This window comes from Eriocheir sinensis, chromosome 8, assembly GCF_024679095.1.
Source record: "Eriocheir sinensis breed Jianghai 21 chromosome 8, ASM2467909v1, whole genome shotgun sequence".
NCBI classification, from domain to species: Eukaryota; Metazoa; Arthropoda; class Malacostraca; order Decapoda; family Varunidae; genus Eriocheir; species Eriocheir sinensis.
In genome coordinates this window covers 5098538-5116479 of record NC_066516.1, presented here as the reverse complement: position 1 = coordinate 5116479, position 17942 = coordinate 5098538, and the positions used below count along the sequence as shown (strand labels likewise).

General features: G+C 43.6%; 1 protein-coding gene across 1 annotated transcript in view; it reads right to left on the bottom strand.

Annotated features, from left to right (window-relative positions):
• Window positions 1-17942, bottom strand: part of LOC126995335 (KH domain-containing, RNA-binding, signal transduction-associated protein 3-like) — a 47153-nt gene that overhangs the window by 11132 nt on the left and 18079 nt on the right. The window contains exons 2-4 of the mRNA XM_050854815.1: window positions 4352-4500; window positions 3194-3340; window positions 1-138 (exon numbers count right to left, since the gene is read on the bottom strand). The exon at window positions 1-138 is cut by the window's left edge and continues 256 nt beyond it. Coding sequence (XP_050710772.1) covers window positions 1-138; window positions 3194-3340; window positions 4352-4500 — 434 coding nt within the window. The remainder of the gene's footprint in view (window positions 139-3193; window positions 3341-4351; window positions 4501-17942) is intronic.

Below are 17942 nucleotides of genomic sequence, written 5' to 3'. Positions count from 1 at the left end.
GTTGTTGGCGGTGGTGGTGGTGGCGGTGGTGGTGTTGCCGGTGGTGGTGGTGTTGCCGGTGGTGGTAGAGGTGGTGGTGCTGCCCACGAGGAGTTGCATCTCCCTCATCTGTCCTTGTCTGATCTCGTCGTTGTAGTCCTGTGGCGGGAGCGGGGAGAGAGGGGGTGAGGAGGAAGAGGAGGAGGAGGAAAGCAGAGAAAAACGTAGAGGATAAGAAAAATTGTGGGGGTGGAGGAAGAGCGAGTAAAGAAGGGGAAGGAAGAAGTGAGGAGGAGGAGGAGGAGGAGGAGGTGGAGAGGGGAGTTTGGAGGGGAGAAGAAAATGGGAAATAAAAAAAAATTGTGGCGATGGGGGAGAGGGAGTAAAGGAGGAGTAAGAGGAGGAGGAGGAGGAGGTGGAGGAGAAGGACGAGGAGGACGAGGAGGAGGACGAGGAGAAGGGGGAAAAAGTGAGGGAAGGAAAGTGGAAGTGGAGAGATGGAGGAGAAGAAAGAAATTAGGGAGAGAAAGAGATAGAGAAGGAATGAGGAGAGGAGGGAAGGAAGGAGTTAAGGAAAGGGAGGAGTGAATGAAGGAAAGGAAGGAGGGAGGGAGAGAAAGAGAGAGAAAAATACATATTACTAACAATTAAAATTAAACCTTATAATATATTTTCACTCTTGTTTTTGTCTGGAAACGGAAAAGGAAGGAAGGGAAGGAAGGAAGGAAGGAAGGAAGGAGGAAGGAGGGAAGAAAGGAAGGGAAAGACGAAAGGAGCTAAAAAAGAGAAAGGAAGGAAGGAAGGAAGAAAGAAAGGAGGAAGGAGGGAAGGAAGGAAGGAAGGAAAGAATGGAAGGACAAAAGAAGCTAAACGGAAGAAAGGAAGGAAGGAAGGAAGGAAGGAGGGAAGGAAGGATGGGAAAGACGAAAGAAGCTAAAAAGGAGAAAGGAAGGAAGGAACGAAGAAAGAAAGCTGGGAGGAGGGAAGGAAGGAAGGAAGGAAGAAAGAAAGGAGGAAGGAGGGAAGGAAGGAAGGAAGGAAGGAAGGAAAGAATGGAAGGACAAAAAAAGCTAAAAGGAAGAAAGGAAGGAAGGAAGGAAGGAAGGAAGAAACGAAAGAATGACAAAAGAAGATAAAAAAAAGGAGAAAGATGGGAATGAAGAAAAATAATAATAGTTGCTTTCCCATAAATATTAAGGAATGGAAGAAAAATGAAAAAAAAATAGAAAGAAGGAAGGAAAGGTAGAAAAAAAGAATAGAGGAGAAGGAGTAAATAATGATGATAATAATTACTTTCCCATTCTCGTTCCTCTCTTGATTTCATCTTGTTATCGCTTTTTTTCTTTTTCCTTTCCTTTTTTACTTTTCCATCTCTTTTTTTCCTCCTTTTTTACTTTTCTGTTTCTTTTCTTCTGTCGTATTTGATTTGGGTCCATTTGATATAATATGATTTTTCCTTTTTTTTTTCTTTTTCCTTTTCTAATGGTGAGTTATAATGTCCTTCCGCTCTCTCTCTCTCTCTCTCTCTCTCTCTCTCTCTCTCTCTCTCTCTCTCTCTCTCTCTCTCTCTCTCTCTCTCTCTCTCTCTCTCTCTCTCTCTGTGTGTGTGTGTGTGTGTGTGTGTGTGTGTGTGTGTGACTGGCTGTATGTCTGTTTTACGTTCTCTCTCTCTCTCTCTCTCTCTCTCTCTCTCTCTCTCTCTCTCTCTCTCTCTCTCTCTCTCTCTCTCTCTCTCTCTCTCTCTCTCTCTCTCTCTCTCTCTCTCTCTCTCTCTCTCTCTCTCTCTGTGTGTGTGTGTGTGTGTGTGTGTGTGTGTGTGTGTGTGTGTGTGTGTGTGACTGGCTGTATGTCTGTTTTACGTTCTCTCTCTCTCTCTCTCTCTCTCTCTCTCTCTCTCTCTCTCTCTCTCTCTCTCTCTCTCTCTCTCTCTTTCATCATTATTAGGTGAGTGTACTAATAACTCACTCATCGTTTTTAGCGGCCATTCATATCGTGTAATTAGGGAATAAAAGCCTGATTTGGGGCCCCTGATGAGAGAGAGAGAGAGAGAGAGAGAGAGAGAGAGAGAGAGAGAGAGAGAGAGAGAGAGAGAGAGAGAGAGAGAGAGAGAGAGAGAGAGAGAGAGAGAGAGAGAGAGAGACCTTACTATTCCTTGATTCAAATTGCTTTTAAATCTTGCAAAACTGAGTTAGAGGGACAGACAGACAGACAGACAGAGAGACAGACAGACTACCGTTATAGGGACTTAGTAAACAGAAGACAGCCAACGAAACAACAGAAGCAGTAATTTTTGTTATCATTTATTTTTCCTGCCCTCGATTTGCTTCCTTTACTATAAAAAAAATAATAACATGAAACAAACAAATTTTAGGTCGTGAAGGTTGTCGGGTGATTGTAAGCCGTGATCATTAACTCATATGGAAAACTTCAGCAAACAGTAATTGGTAGGCGATATAACTTCTCAAGCGTGCAAGGTATCGTCGTAAAGTATAAACAGTCGATAACTCGGGTGATAAGTTTCTCCAAGTTCTTCTAGTAGTACGTCGTAAAGAAGGCTAATAAAAAGGCGATGGCTGCAGGCGATAAGGTCCTCCTCTCGTACTCACGGGCAGAAGGAATCGTCGTAAAGATTAGATAAGGTATATAAACAGCTTCGCAAGTGGTAACTCCAGGCGATATGTTAAAATGTAAGTAAATAAATAGGCACTTCATAAGACAGGTCAAATCAATAAGGTCCCTCAGTAATCACGGGCACCAGGTATCGTCGGATCTCGGTGAGGACGCAAATTTGTTGCTAAAAACTTTAAAGTAGGTTAATAAATATTTAAAAACGAAAGTAGATAAATAAATAGCTTCTTCAGGCTGTGGCTGAGTTTTCAACGTGCGGGCGCGATGTCCTGGAGGACCCAGGTTTGAATCCCGCACGCCGTTACAAGCTGACAGTTGTCCGTCTATTCCGAGTGGCCTAAGACTACCCACATGCTGTCCAGAAAACCATCTGTCAACACGGACTCAAGCGAAACTCTTTAAAGATGATCAAAGATGAGCTTCGAGAGGCAGCATGGGCCAAGCGAGATGGCGCCACTTAAAAATAATATCCTACGCCATTACGAGCTGGGGCCGACCAGCAGCCCCATCAAGAAAGTCTACCGGCGCTTTATACCGAACGTAAAAAAGACAATAGCTCAGCAATGGGCTTTTGTATAGTACTCACGGGCACCAGGTATCGTCGTATCTCCGTGAGGGCGTAGGCGATGCGGGCGTGTGCCTCTGCGGGGGGCGCCACGGCCGTCACCTCCACGTGCAGGTCCTCGCTCAGGTGCCCGAACTTGGGGTCCCCGGACTGGCGCAGCTCCTCCTCCTGCGGGCACGGGGGAGAGTGAGGGGGAGAGGAAGAAATAGGGTGAGAGAATGAAAGAAGAAAGAGAAAGACGGAGAGAAAGAGGGAGGGTGAAGGAGTGTTGGAAGAGATAGTGGATTTTTTTTATATGACATGGAGGGAAGAAGAAAAATAAAAAGAATAGAGAAAGGAGAGGGGGGGACGAAGGAGATAATTAAATCTCTCTCTCTCTCTCTCTCTCTCTCTCTCTCTCTCTCTCTCTCTCTCTCTCTCTCTCTCTCACACACACTCTCCTCTCTCTCCTCCTTGTACTACTTTTATTTTTGCCTCCTCCTCCTCCTTTTGTGTGTTAGGAGGATGAGGAGGAATTAGTCAACAGGGAATAAGCTTGCCTTCTCTCTCTCTCTCTCTCTCTCTCTCTCTCTCTCTCTCTCTCTCTCTCTCTCTCTCTCTCTCTCTCTCTCTCTCTCTCTCTCTCTCTCTCTCTCTCCATAACTCAAATCTTTTATCTTTCCTCCCATCCTTCCTGTCCCTTTCTTCCTTCCTCCCTTCCTCCTTTCCTTCCTTCCTTCCTTCCTCTCCCCTTACTTTCCCCTCTCCTCTCCCTCCTTCCTCTTTTCCTTACCTGGTGGCATAGGCCTCCCACTGTATATTCTCTTTATCTATCTATCTATTTCTCTATCTATCTATCTATCTATCCTCCTCTCTCCCTCCCTCTCCTATCATAATCCTCCTCCTAAGCATTCCGTCCTTTCCCTCCACTCTCTCCAACTCTCCCACACTCTCCTCTCCATCCCCTTATCCTTCCTTTCCTCCCTTCCCTCCCCTCTCCATTACACACTCCCACACTCCCGTTCTTGTCCCCTCCTTCGCCTTCTGCTTGTTCCTTCCCTCCCCTTCTGCTTGTCCCTTTAACCTGCTTTCCCTTCTTTCTCCTACACTCTTCCACACACTCTCTCCCTTCCCTCCCTCCCACACTCTCCCCCCTTCCCTCCCTCCCACTCTCTCCCTCCCTCACACGCCCTCACTCACCTTTTGTTTGTCCCGCATGGAGCCTCTCCCGAGCACTGCCATCTTCGTCAGTGTCTCCTCCTGCAGACGCTTCATAGAGTTGCCTTTGGGACCCAGGAGCTTGCCCACGAAGTTGAACTGTTGGGAGAGAGGGGGAGTGAGTGAGGAAGCTGGAAAAGGGGGCCGAGGGAGGAGAGCGGGGGATGAGTGGGAGAGGAAGGGGTTTGGAGTGAGAGAGAATGCGTGGGAGAGGCTGGGGGGAGGGGGAGAGAGTGAGAGAGGAGGAGAGGAAGGGAAAGGGAGTGAGAGAGAAGGAGGAGAGGGAAGAGGAGTGAGTGGGAGAGGCTGGAAGAGGAAGGTAGGGAGAAGCAGAGAGGAAGTAATATGAAGGGGAAGAGGAGGAGGGCGAGCGAATGGGAGAGGCTGGGAGAGGGGGAGGAGAGACCGAAAGAGGGAGTAGGGAGGAACCTGATAAAATAAGGCGGGAGGTGAAAAATGAGTGGGGGAGGAGGAGGGGTTGAGTGGGAGAGGAGGAAGGGAGAGTGAGTGGGAGAAGCAGGGGGAGAATATGTAGGAGAGGCTGCCAGGTTGAAGTGTATAACTGTAGAGGGAGAGGGAGGGAGAATGAGTGGGGGAGGCAGGGGGGTGGAAGGAGATGAACACTGTGCAGGGAGAGGAAAGGAAATTGAGAGAGAGAGAGAGAGAGAGAGAGAGAGAGAGAGAGAGAGAGAGAGAGAGAGAGAGAGAGAGAGAGAGAGAGAGAGAGAGAGAGAGAGAGAGAGAGAGAGAGAGAGAGAGAGAGAGAGAGAGAGAGAGAGAGAGAGAGAAGAAGTTATTTTTGCTGATTCTATACTTATCTGACTTAAACTCATTTCATTCAAGTCTTCTCACATCCTTCACTTTTTTTGAGAATGTAAGTTTAAGTTTCAAAGCCTATCCTTATATGACAAGTTTCTCAACCCGTGAATCATTTTTGTCATCCTCCCCTGCACAGGTTCTAATATCTCGATGCCATTCTATAGTAAGGGGACCAGAACTGTACCGCATATTCCAGATGAGGTTTAGCTGATGCTGTTATATTATAGTTCGAGGATGACTTCAGCGCTTCTGTTGCTTACGCTCCTTCTTGAAATGATACCCAGTTCTCTGTAGTAGTAGTAGTAGTAGTAGTAGTAGTAGTAGTAGTAGTAGTACGTGTAGTAATAGTAATAATACTAGTAGCAGTAGTAGCAGCAGCAGCAGTAGTGGTAGTAGTAGTAGTACTAGTAGTACATAAGAACATAAGAACGTAGGAGTCTGCAAGAGGCCGGTAGGCCTGTACAATGCAGCTCCTTTGAAGCTAAGCTCCCGTGTATCTACCCCCACCTATTATCACTGTCCATGAATTTATCTAATCTATTTTTGAATGTGACAATTGTATTGGCACTCACCACATGACTGCTCAGCCTGTTCCACTCATCCACCACTCTGTTAATAAACCAGTTTTTGCCTATGTCCCTGTTGAATCTGAATTTATCCAGTTTAAACCCATTACTACGTGTCCTACCCGTTTCTCTTACCAACAAAACCTTATGAATATCCCCCTTATTAAAGCCCTTCATCCATTGATAAACCTCGATCATGTCTCCACGCACCCTTCGTCTTTCTAGAGAATGCAAGTTTTAACTGTTTGAGTCTTTCCTCGTATGGTAAGTTTCTTAACCCCTGAATCATCTTAGTCATCCTCCTCTGCACCGATTCTAACATTTTTATATCCATTCTATAGTAAGGTGACAAGAAATGAACCGCATAATCAAGATGAGGTCTAACTAATGCTAAATATAGTTTGAGGAAGACTTCGGCGCTTCTGTTGCTTACGCTCCTTGAAATATATCCCAGGACCCTGTTTTCTCGATTTCTAGCTTGAATGCATTGTGCCCTTGGACGGAGATCAGAGCTTACTAAGACCCCTAAATCCCTCTCGCACCCAGGCATGCTTATAGTCGATCGGCCATTTCTGAAAAGACGACTTTTTTGGGTTCGAAATAACTACAGTTCGGGACCTATACCATGTTAATCTACAATATTTTGGGAGTTTACCTAGGGGTTCTAGGTTATGGGCACCCTTGGGCAACCCGGTCAAAAACGTGATTGAAGTTACCTATATACATTACCAAAAGATGTTTCGTGCAATTTCCGATGTTCAATAGCTGTCTTAGAAATTTATTTACCACTTCAAATTTGGTATCAATGGAAAGAACTTGACCTGTAGAACAACTTCAATTCCCTAGTTTTTGTAATTTGGTCATTGGTGACATAACCAGGGGTCAAAAGGTCATGGGTACGGGCCAAATCCAAGATATGCACTCTTCTCTATTTTAATCCTACCTGAGTTTTTATGAAATTTCCCTTGGGGTTCAACTTTTGGGAAACAAAAGTGTATATGTATAGGCAGTTTTTGAAATTAGAATGAATCACCTATTGACAGTACATTATCGTAAAAAACATTCAATAAAAATATCGAAAAAAGTGAATTTCCTCAAAAAATCAGCTTTTAATGCGGAGTCTTCAGCCAAGTAACAAATATCATTTTCATGTAACTTAGAATAATTTGTTAGTGAATCTGAGTGATTTAAGGATTTGGAAGAATGCGCCGCAACAGCCAGGGTTATATGGCTCCAGAAAAAAAAAAAGGAGAAAAGGGAGAGTAAACGATGAATAATGTGAATATAGTTTAATATTGTCGTGCCCTTACTGTCTTATTAATTTCCGATGCATTAGCTCTATAACCAATATTGAACTTTTGTAGTCTACATGCCCTTATTTTCAAGAAAAATATATACATAAAGTGAAAAATCTCGTACAGTTTTATTAATAATATTGATTAAGTATTTCGTTGTCATAATACAGGGTAAACATATTTCTCAATAGTCTCTACTCCGAATGAAGCAGGTAATGTGCCTTCTTTAACTAATAGTAATACTAACTGTAAGTGATGGAAGTGAGATTATCTGATATGCACACAAATATAGTCACAAAGATTATAGGTCAATATTCATGTATTCATGGTACATACATAGCTACAATAAATAATAATAACAGTATTGCATACTCAAAATTCAATTTTGAGTGCAAATATTATTTCCTAACAATGTACTTTTTCCACAATGAAATTATTATAATCATAAAGTTTTTTCCACAATGAAATTAAGTAATAGTTACATAAGGGCAAGTGCAATTACGTACATTCTACTATCTTTTAAACAATAAACTTAATCTAATCGAAAATACAGGTCTCTACTCATCGTGATCGCCAAGGAGAGATTTTGGGTTGTGACAATTCAGCTCATCCCCCTCACAAGTGCAAAGCTCTATACAAGATAATCCTGAGACAAAGCATGGGCATTCGTTCTTGCACCGAGCTTTCTTCCCCTTGCATACACAAGCAAGACCATCGATCATCTCAGCTGCTGTGATTCCTTCGAACATTATGGGTTCAATTTCATCTTCTGTTATTTTCCAACCATACTCGAATGGGGATCCACTGATGAGTTCAGGATTTCTTGCATTGACCCATTGACGGACCTGCCACATCACTCTCAGAACATGCTGGTAAAATACTGGTTCGCACGGTGGCAACCTACACATAGCCATATCCTTTCGTACCCGTACAACAGATCGTGGAACACAGAGGCTCAAATCTGATGAGCATATTACCACACATTCATGCACTTTCCGGATGCGATAGTACCTCTGCCTTCTTCTATATAGGGAAAAAAACTGTAATGAAGACAGTGTTTAACCATGGTATAGAATCGTTCATGTCTCTCTCTGCACTAGGAGAATCTAACATCAATGCTGCTGTGGATGCAGCTCGGATTTTCGTCTCAACGCTGTATGACACCACAGGAAAATACGAACCTCTCCATGGAGATTTAAATCGACTTCGAACTAAACTGGCCAGTACAAAGGATATGGCTATGTGTAGGTTGCCACCGTGCGAACCAGTATTTTACCAGCATGTTCTGAGAGTGATGTGGCAGGTCCGTCAATGGGTCAATGCAAGAAATCCTGAACTCATCAGTGGATCCCCATTCGAGTATGGTTGGAAAATAACAGAAGATGAAATTGAACCCATAATGTTCGAAGGAATCACAGCAGCTGAGATGATCGATGGTCTTGCTTGTGTATGCAAGGGGAAGAAAGCTCGGTGCAAGAACGAATGCCCATGCTTTGTCTCAGGATTATCTTGTATAGAGCTTTGCACTTGTGAGGGGGATGAGCTGAATTGTCACAACCCAAAATCTCTCCTTGGCGATCACGATGAGTAGAGACCTGTATTTTCGATTAGATTAAGTTTATTGTTTAAAAGATAGTAGAATGTACGTAATTGCACTTGCCCTTATGTAACTATTACTTAATTTCATTGTGGAAAAAACTTTATGATTATAATAATTTCATTGTGGAAAAACTACATTGTTAGGAAATAATATTTGCACTCAAAATTGAATTTTGAGTATGCAATACTGTTATTATTATTTATTGTAGCTATGTATGTACCATGAATACATGAATATTGACCTATAATCTTTGTGACTATATTTGTGTGCATATCAGATAATCTCACTTCCATCACTTACAGTTAGTATTACTATTAGTTAAAGAAGGCACATTACCTGCTTCATTCGGAGTAGAGACTATTGAGAAATATGTTTACCCTGTATTATGACAACGAAATACTTAATCAATATTATTAATAAAACTGTACGAGATTTTTCACTTTATGTATATATTTTTCTTCTTGAAAATAAGGGCATGTAGACTACAAAAAGTTCAATATTGGTTTTTGAGCTAATGGATCGGAAATTAATATGACTGTACGGGCACGGCAATATTAAACTATATTCACATTATTCATCGTTTACTCTCCCTTTTCTCCTTTTTTTTTCTGGAGCCATATAACCCTGGCTGTTGCGGCGCATTCTTCCAAATCCTTAAATCACTCAGATTCACTAACAAATTATTCTAAGTTACATGAAAATGATATTTGTTACTTGGCTGAAGACTCCGCATTAAAAGCTGATTTTTTGAGGAAATTCACTTTTTTCGATATTTTTATTGAATGTTTTTTACGATAATGTACTGTCAATAGGTGATTCATTCTAATTTCAAAAACTGCCTATACATATACACTTTTGTTTCCCAAAAGTTGAACCCCAAGGGAAATTTCATAAAAACTCAGGTAGGATTAAAATAGAGAAGAGTGCATATCTTGGATTTGGCCCGTACCCATGACCTTTTGACCCCTGGTTATGTCACCAATGACCAAATTACAAAAACTAGGGAATTGAAGTTGTTCTACAGGTCAAGTTCTTTCCATTGATACCAAATTTGAAGTGGTAAATAAATTTCTAAGACAGCTATTGAACATCGGAAATTGCACGAAACATCTTTTGGTAATGTATATAGGTAACTTCAATCACGTTTTTGACCGGGTTGCCCAAGGGTGCCCATAACCTAGAACCCCTAGGTAAACTCCCAAAATATTGTAGATTAACATGGTATAGGTCCCGAACTGTAGTTATTTCGAACCCAAAAAAGTCGTCTTTTCAGAAATGGCCGATCGACTATTATGAGAGTGTCATTTAGTAGTAGTAGTAGTAGTAGTAGTAGTAGTAGGAGTAGTAGTAATTGTAGTAGTAGCAGTAGTAGTAGTAGTAGCAGTAGTAGTAGTAGTAGTAGTAGTAGTAGTAGAAGTAGTGGTGGCCTGACTTTTTTTCTTCTCTTTCCCCAAACTCTTTCCGATAATTGTCACTTTTCTTTATTCGCTTTCTCTTTTTTTTTTCTTTTTCTTGCATTTTGCGTTGACTTTCAGAATACAAATTGAAAACAGTATTTCGTTTTGGGGGAAAATGAGAGAAAAACAATAACAGGAGGAAGAAAGACAATGGAAAACAGGGAAGAGAGGAAAGGGATGGCAGAGGAAGGAAAGGAAATTGGAAAATGAAGAAAAGGGAAGAGGAGGAAGAGGAAGAGGGATGTGAGAAGTAGAAGGAATGAAGGAAGGGAGGAGAAGTAGGAAATAATAAACAAGTAAGGGAAGAAAGAGGGAAGAAAAGAAGAGGAGTATATAGTAAGAGAAATAGAGGAAGGGAGGAAGGAAGGAAGGAAAGGGAAGAGAGAAAAAAGGAAATAGAAAAATAAAGTAAAAAATGAAAAAAAGGGAAGGGAAAAGAGGAAGGAAAAAAGAAAGAACGAGAAAAAAGGAATATAAAGAAAAATAATGAATGAGAGAGAGAGAGAGAGAGAGAGAGAGAGAGAGAGAGAGAGAGAGAGAGAGAGAGAGAGAGAGATAGAGAGAGAGAGAGAGAGAGAGAGAGAGAGAGAGAGAGAGAGAGAGAGAGAGAGAGAGAGAGAGAGAGAGAGAGAGAGAGAGAGAGAATAGTCTTATCTTGAGTCACGGGCAAACGACTTCACCACCACCACCACCACCACCACCACCACCACCATCATCACCACCACCACCACCACCATCACCACCACCATCACCATCATCATCATCACCACCACCACCACCATCACCACCATCATCACCACCACTACCACCATCATCACCACCACCACCACCACCATCACCACCATCATCACCACCACTACCACCATCATCACCACCACCACCACCATCATCACCACCACCACCACCACCATCATCATCATCACCACCACCACCACCATCACCACCATCATCACCACCACCACCACCAACACCACCACCAACACCACCACCAACACCACTATATGTGTAGATATGAAAGAGCTTGTTGTTGGTCTCTCTCTCTCTCTCTCTCTCTCTCTCTCTCTCTCGATAGGAACAAAAGTCGTAACAAGTTTAGGAAAATGAGAAACGAATAATTAAACCAATTCTCTCCCTTCCTCCTCCTCCTCCTCCTCCTCCTCCTCCTCCTCCTCTTCGTTCTCTTCTTCTTCTTCTTCTTCTTCTTCTTCTACTGCCCCCTCCTCCTCCTCCTCCTCCTCCTCCTCTATTACCCACAGCACCACCACAAACACCACCACCACCACCTCCTCCTCCTCCTCCTCCTCCTCCTCCTCCTCCTCCTCCTCCTCCTCCTACCACATACACCTGTTGTTGTCCTCCGCAGGTGCTCAATTTGCATCGTTATGAACCCGGCGCCAATTGTTAGAAGAGGAGGAGGAGGAAGAGGAGGACGAGGAGGAGGAGGGAGGGAGGGAGAAAGAGGGGAAAAGTGGTAGAGGAGTAAAGGCTGGGTTGGAGAAGTGAAAGAAGAAAGGAGGAGGAGGAAGAGGAGGAGGAGGAGGAGGAGGAGGAGGAGGAGGTGGGGATAGGTATGAGAGAAAGTATAGGTAAACGTGTAAGAGTGAGGGTGAGGATTGGGTTTGGAGGAGAGGAGGAAAGGGAGGAAGAGGAGGAAGAAGTGAAGAGGAAGAGGTGTGTAAAGAGGGGAGAAATACTTAGGTTGGGAAAGAGGAGGAGGATTAAGAGGAGAGGTTCAAAAGAGTGCGTAGGAGGAGGAGGATAAGGAAAGAAGGATGAGGAAGAAGAGGAAGGGTAGGAAGAGGTGGGTAAAAGGGGAGAACTGCTTAGGATGGGAAACAGGAGGAGGAGGAAGAGAGGGTCAAAATAGTGCGTAGGAGGAGGAGGATAAGGAAAGGAGGATGAGGAAGAAGAGGAAGGGTAGGAAGAGGTGGGTAAAAAGGGGGAAACTACTTAGGATGGGAAACAGGAGGAGGAGGAGGAGAAGGAAGAGGAGAGGTTCAAAAGAGTGCGTAGGAGGAGGAGGATAAGGAAAGAAGGATGAGGAAGAAGAGGAAGGGTAGGAAAAGGTGTTTAAAAAGGGGAGAACTGCTTAGGATGGGAAACAGGAGGAGGAGGAGGAGGAAGAGGAGAGGGTCAAAATAGTGCGTAGGAGGATGAGGATAAGGAAAGGAGGATGAGGAAGAAGAGGAAGGGTAGGAAGAGGTGGGTAAAAAGGGGGAAACTACTTAGGATGGGAAGCAGGAGGAGGAGGAGGAGGAAGAGAGGGTCAAAATAGTGCGTAGGAGGAGGAGGATAAGGAAAGGAGGATGAGGAAGAAGAGGAAGGGTAGGAAGAGGTGGGTAAAAAGGGGGGAACTACTTAGGATGGAAAACAGGAGGAGGAGGAGGAGGAGGAAGAGAGGGTCAAAATAGTGCGTAGGAGGATGAGGATAAGGAAAGGAGGAGGAGGAGGAGGCTGCCTATAGCTGTGGTAGGCTGTCTTGAGGGGCTTTTGGATGACCTTGTTCCGTTAGTGGCGCTGGCGATATAATATTCACAGTGGCTACCGTGATGTATGACTCTGGACACCTCTCCTTTCGGCCATCTCTTTTGATTCTTTTTTTTTTTAGGAGCAGCGAGTAGCGTTTTTTTTTTATCATTCTTTACTTTTTTTGTGCCCTTGAGCTGTCTCCTTTGTTGTAAAAAAAAATAATTGTTTGGCCCATGCTGCCCCGCGGTGCTCCCCTTGAACGAAGTCGCTAAGTTAGGGTTGATTGAAGCATTGGGCAGCATGTGGGTAATCTTCAGACACTCGGCGATGGTTAAAAATCAGCGTGTTTCGGTGGGACTCGAACCTAGGTACACGGGACTACGACGCCCGCCACCGCCCCCCTAAATGAACGAATATTTGTATAGCAGGAGGAGGAACAAGAGGAAAAGGAAGAGCTGGGATTGGATAGGTCGACTAGCAAGAGGAGGAGGAGGAGGAGGAGGAGGATTAAGAGGAGATAGGGTAGGAAGGAGAGGGAGCAGATGGATTCCGTTCTCTCTTCATTTCTTCTCTCCTATTTTTTCCTCTCCCCTTCCTCTATTCCTCCATATTTATTGTCGTTTGTATTTTTATTTTTATTTCTCTCGTCCATTTTTGTTTTCTCGTCATTTTATTTTTCCATTTTCCTTTTTTTTCTTTCCTTCATGTTACGTTTCCTTTTTATATATTTTTTGTTGTTTCTTTTTTCCTTTTTTTCTTCTTATTTCTTCTTTTTGTTCTTTATTTATCTTATTATTATTATTTATCTTCATTATAATTTCCTTTTCCAAATTTGTTTCTTTCCCAGAGAGAGAGAGAGAGAGAGAGAGAGAGAGAGAGAGAGAGAGAGAGAGAGAGAGAGAGAGAGAGAGAGAGAGAGAGAGAGAGAGAGAGAGAGAGAGAGAGAGAGAGAGAGAGGTTGGTACATGAGTAAAGGTCAGTAAATACAAAGTTATCAGCGGCAAAAGTGCTAATGGAGAGAGCCACAGCTGGGAGGGTTGCTGTGTGTCTCTGGAGGGAGAGGGGGGGGGGGAGGGGGAAGAGGAGGGGGAGGGGAGAAGAGGAGGGAGGAGGATAATGAAGGGAGAAAACGGAATGGAAATGAGAGATGGAAGATGGATGAAAGTGGAAAGAATAAGAGAGGGAGAGAAGGGGGCGGGAGAGGAAGAGGAGGAGGAAGGAAAAAGAGGAAGAGAAGAGAAGAAGAGAAGGAGGGAGAGAGAAAAGAGGAGGGAGGAGGAAGGGGAAACATACCAAAAGATAATGAGAAGAGGAAGAGGAAGGAAAAGTGAAGAGAGGAAGAAGGGAAATAGGGGGAGAGAAGGGAGGAGGAATAAGGAGAGAGGAGGAGGAAGGGGGAAGAGAAGAGGAAGGGAAGAAAGAGGAAGAAGGAGGGAAAGGGGGAAGGAACTAAAATTAAATGAGAAAAGGAGATGAAGGAAAAATGGGGGAGAGAAGGGAGGGAAACGGAAGAGAAGGGGAGAAGAAGGTGGAAGAAGAGGGGAAAAGAGAGAGAGGCACAGCTGGGAGGGTTTCTGTGTCTCTGGAGGAAGAAAGGGGGGGAGGGGGGAGGGGGAGGAGGAAGGAAGGAAGGAGAGAAGGGGCAGGAAAAAAAGAGGGGAAAAATAGGGGGGAGTACTAATAGGGGACAGCAAATTAAACAGGGAATAAGAAATGTAAAATGGGTGAAGATGGAAAAAGGAAGAAGAGGGGAGGAGGGAGGGTGGGAAAAGGGAGGAAGAGGGAAGGAGGACGAAGAAAGAAGAATGGAAGAGAAGGGAGGGAAAAGGGAGGAAGAGGGAAGGAGAACGAAAAGAGAAGGATGGAAGAGGAGGGAGGGAAGAGGAAGAGAGGAGAGAAGGGGGAAGGAAGGGAAGTGAAGGAAGAGGAAGGAGGGAAGAGAAAAATAGGAGGGAAGGAAGAGGAAGAGGAAGGAGGGAAGAAAAGGGAGGAACTAAGAGTAAACAGGAATGAGGAGGAAGGAACGAAGGAAAGAGGAAAGAGAAAGGGAAGTAACCAGGAGGAGGAGGAGGAGGAGGAGGAGGAGGAGGAGAAGAAGAAGAAGGAGGAGGAGGAGGAGGAGGAGGAGGAGGAGGAGGAGGAGTTGAGAATCAGCGGAGAGTGAAAGAATGAGAAGGAAAGTGAAAGGAGGAAATGAGAGAGAGAGAGAGAGAGAGAGAGAGAGAGAGAGAGAGAGAGAGAGAGAGAGAGAGAGAGAGAGAGAGAGAGAGAGAGAGAGAGAGAGAGAGAGAGAGAGAGAGAGAGAGAGAGAGAGAGAGAGAGAGAGAGAGAGAGAGAGAGAGAGAGAGAGAGAGAGAGAGTTGAAGGAAGAGGAAATGAAGGAAAAATGAGAGAAAACTGGAAAGGTGGGGAAGTGGAAAAGGGTTAAGAGGAAAGGAGGGAAATGAAGAGAAGGAAGGTGAGGAGGAGGTGGAGCAGGAGGAGGAGTAGGAGGAGGAGGAGGAGGGAGGAGGAGGAGGAGGAGGAGGGAAGGGAGAAGGAGAAGGAATGAAGGAAAGGAGGAGGAGGAGGAGGAAATGAAGAAAATGTAAGGAAAGAAAGAGAGAAGAAAAGAAGAGGAGAAAAGGAATAATAAATTGAGGAGGAGGAGGAGGAGGAGGACGAAGAGGAGGAGGAGGAGGGGGAGGAGGAGGAGGAGGTAAAAAGAAAGGGAAGAACACACACACACACACACACACACACACACACACACACACACACACACACACACACACACACACACACACACACACGCTGGAGGGTAACTTAGGTTGATTTACTTTTATGTGTACTTACATGAACGTTTGTGTGTGTGTGTGTGTGTGTGTGTGTGTGTGTGTGTGTGTGTGTGTGTGTGTGTGTGTGTTTCTTATTTGATTATGAATTGTATTCCTGCTCTCTCTCTCTCTCTCTCCACACACACACACACACACAGGTAACACGATTCCTCTCCATATTTCCTCCTTTTTTCTCTTTTTTATGGAAATTCGTATCCAGAGACCTCCTTCTCTTCCTCCTCCTCCTCCTCCTCCTCCTCCTTCTCGTCCTCCTCCTCCTCCTCTTTTTATTTTCTCCATGATACCTACTTTCTCTTCTTTTCTTCTTTCCTCCTACTTTCTCCTAAACCTTTTCCTTTTTCTCCTCCTCCTTTCCCTCTTCCTCCTCTTCCTCTTCTTCTTCTTCCTCTTCCTCCTTTCTTTCCTTCCTATGACGTCTACTTTCTCTTCTTCTCTTCCTTCCCTCCCACTATTTCCTTTTCCTCTTCCTCTTCCTCCTCCTTTAATTAATGCCACTCTTCCTTCTCCCTCTTCTTTTCCTCTTTTTTTCCTTTCCTTTCCCTCTCTTTTTATTGACTTGCTCCCATTACCCCTACCTCCTCCTTTTTAGATGAGGAAATTTCGAAAGAGCTAAGACAGGTGCAGCAACGTGGTGAGGTAGCTTCCGGCTTAGCCGGGAGGAAACCACACCCTGATAGTGAGGTCAGGCCGCAGGTGTACAGTACTGCGCAGGATGTCAGGTCACCAGACCCACAGGTGAGGGGTACTGAGGTGGCAGTGAGGTCAACAGCCACGCAGGTGGTTGGTGAGGTAGGGGTAATTGAGGATAGTCAGGTCTGACGCGCTATTCCAGTGAAACGACAATTGCTAGATGGCGCACACTCGACGAATAAATTAAACATCTTTTATGTAAATGCCCGTAGCATCATTCAGAAGCGTAGCCACTTGATAATACATGCAATTACTGAAAAACCCGACTTCATTTTGATCACGGAAACATGGCTGAATGTGCGCAATAAACATCACTTAGGTGAAGTAGCTACGTATAAATGGTTACAATTCGTTTGTTAAGTGTCGTTTACACAAAAAAGGAGGAGGTGTAATAATATATGCGAAAAATAATTTAGAAGTCATTCAGCTAAACATAGCCGAAACAGAGGCTTATGATTCATTGTATGTACAAGCAACGATCAATAATGAAAAGTATGTTCTGGGCGTAATTTACCGACCTCCTAAATCAAATGAAGACATTGATGGAAATCTCTACGCAGAGATTAATAGAGTTATCAGAAATAAAAATGCAATAATATGCAGTGACTTCAATAACCCCTCCGTTAACTGGAATGCACTTTCTGGCGACAGAGAAGGCGAGAGATTAATTAACTTTGCACAAAATTCATTTCTCAATCAAACTGTTATCATGCCGACACGCGGAAATAATATTCTTGATTTAATCTTCGCGACCGATAGTCATCTCATAACTGCCTGTGAGGTAGGCGAGCTATTTGCAAGCAGTGACCACAACATAACAAGATGTGCTTTGAATATTGAAACAAAAGCACGAGCAAACTCACTCTAAATACCTAATTATAGTAAAGCAAATTTTATGGACCTAAAAAGAGAACTGGCTTCAGTAAATTGGAATCATTTGCTCAACAACGTCAGCGTTCAAGAAATGTATAATCGTTTTACTGCACAAATCACAGCGAGCGTAAATAAATTCATTCCACTCAACCCACGAAGGACTGATAATCAAAACCCGTTGTGGATGAATAATTACCTACAAAAAATCATCGCCGAAAAAAGAAAACTGTATAAGAAATATAGACTCTCACATAATTCACAGGATCATACTAATTACATCAATGTCAAGAGAGAGTGCGAAAGGAAAATCAGAAAATAGAAACGCGAATATGAGATGAAAATATCACTCGATGCTAAGAAAAATCCCAGGTTATTTTTCAGTTACATAAGAAACAAAAAACTGTTAAAAATAATATCGGCCCACTACTATTAAGTGGCAATACGATTAGTGATGATAAAGGCATGGCGTCGATCCTAAATTCAACCTTTAGTAGCGTATTTACAAAAGAGAACATGACATCGATTCCAGCCCCGAAGAAAATTTTTCAATGCCCTGAAGAACATAAGCATGCATTGACCGAAATTGATATCAGTGAAGTGCGTGCGTACCTGCAGAAAATAGATCCAAATAAATCTCCGGGCCCCGACAATTTATCTCCTCGCGTGTTGAGAGAATGTAGTCAACAGCTAGAATTACCCATAACATTAATATTCAATAAGTCATTAGCACAGGCCAGTGTGCCTTTCGAGTGGAAAAAGGCCAATATTACCCCGATCTTTAAAAAAAGAGATAAAAAACAAGCCAGTAACTATCGTCCCATCAGCCTTACGTCCGACCTAATTAAACTATTCGAAAAAATAATCAGGGATAAAATGATCACTTTCCTTGAAACAAATGATTTGATAACTGATAGTCAGCATGGATATCGTAGTAATCGGTCTTGCCTTACCAACCTATTAACCTTTT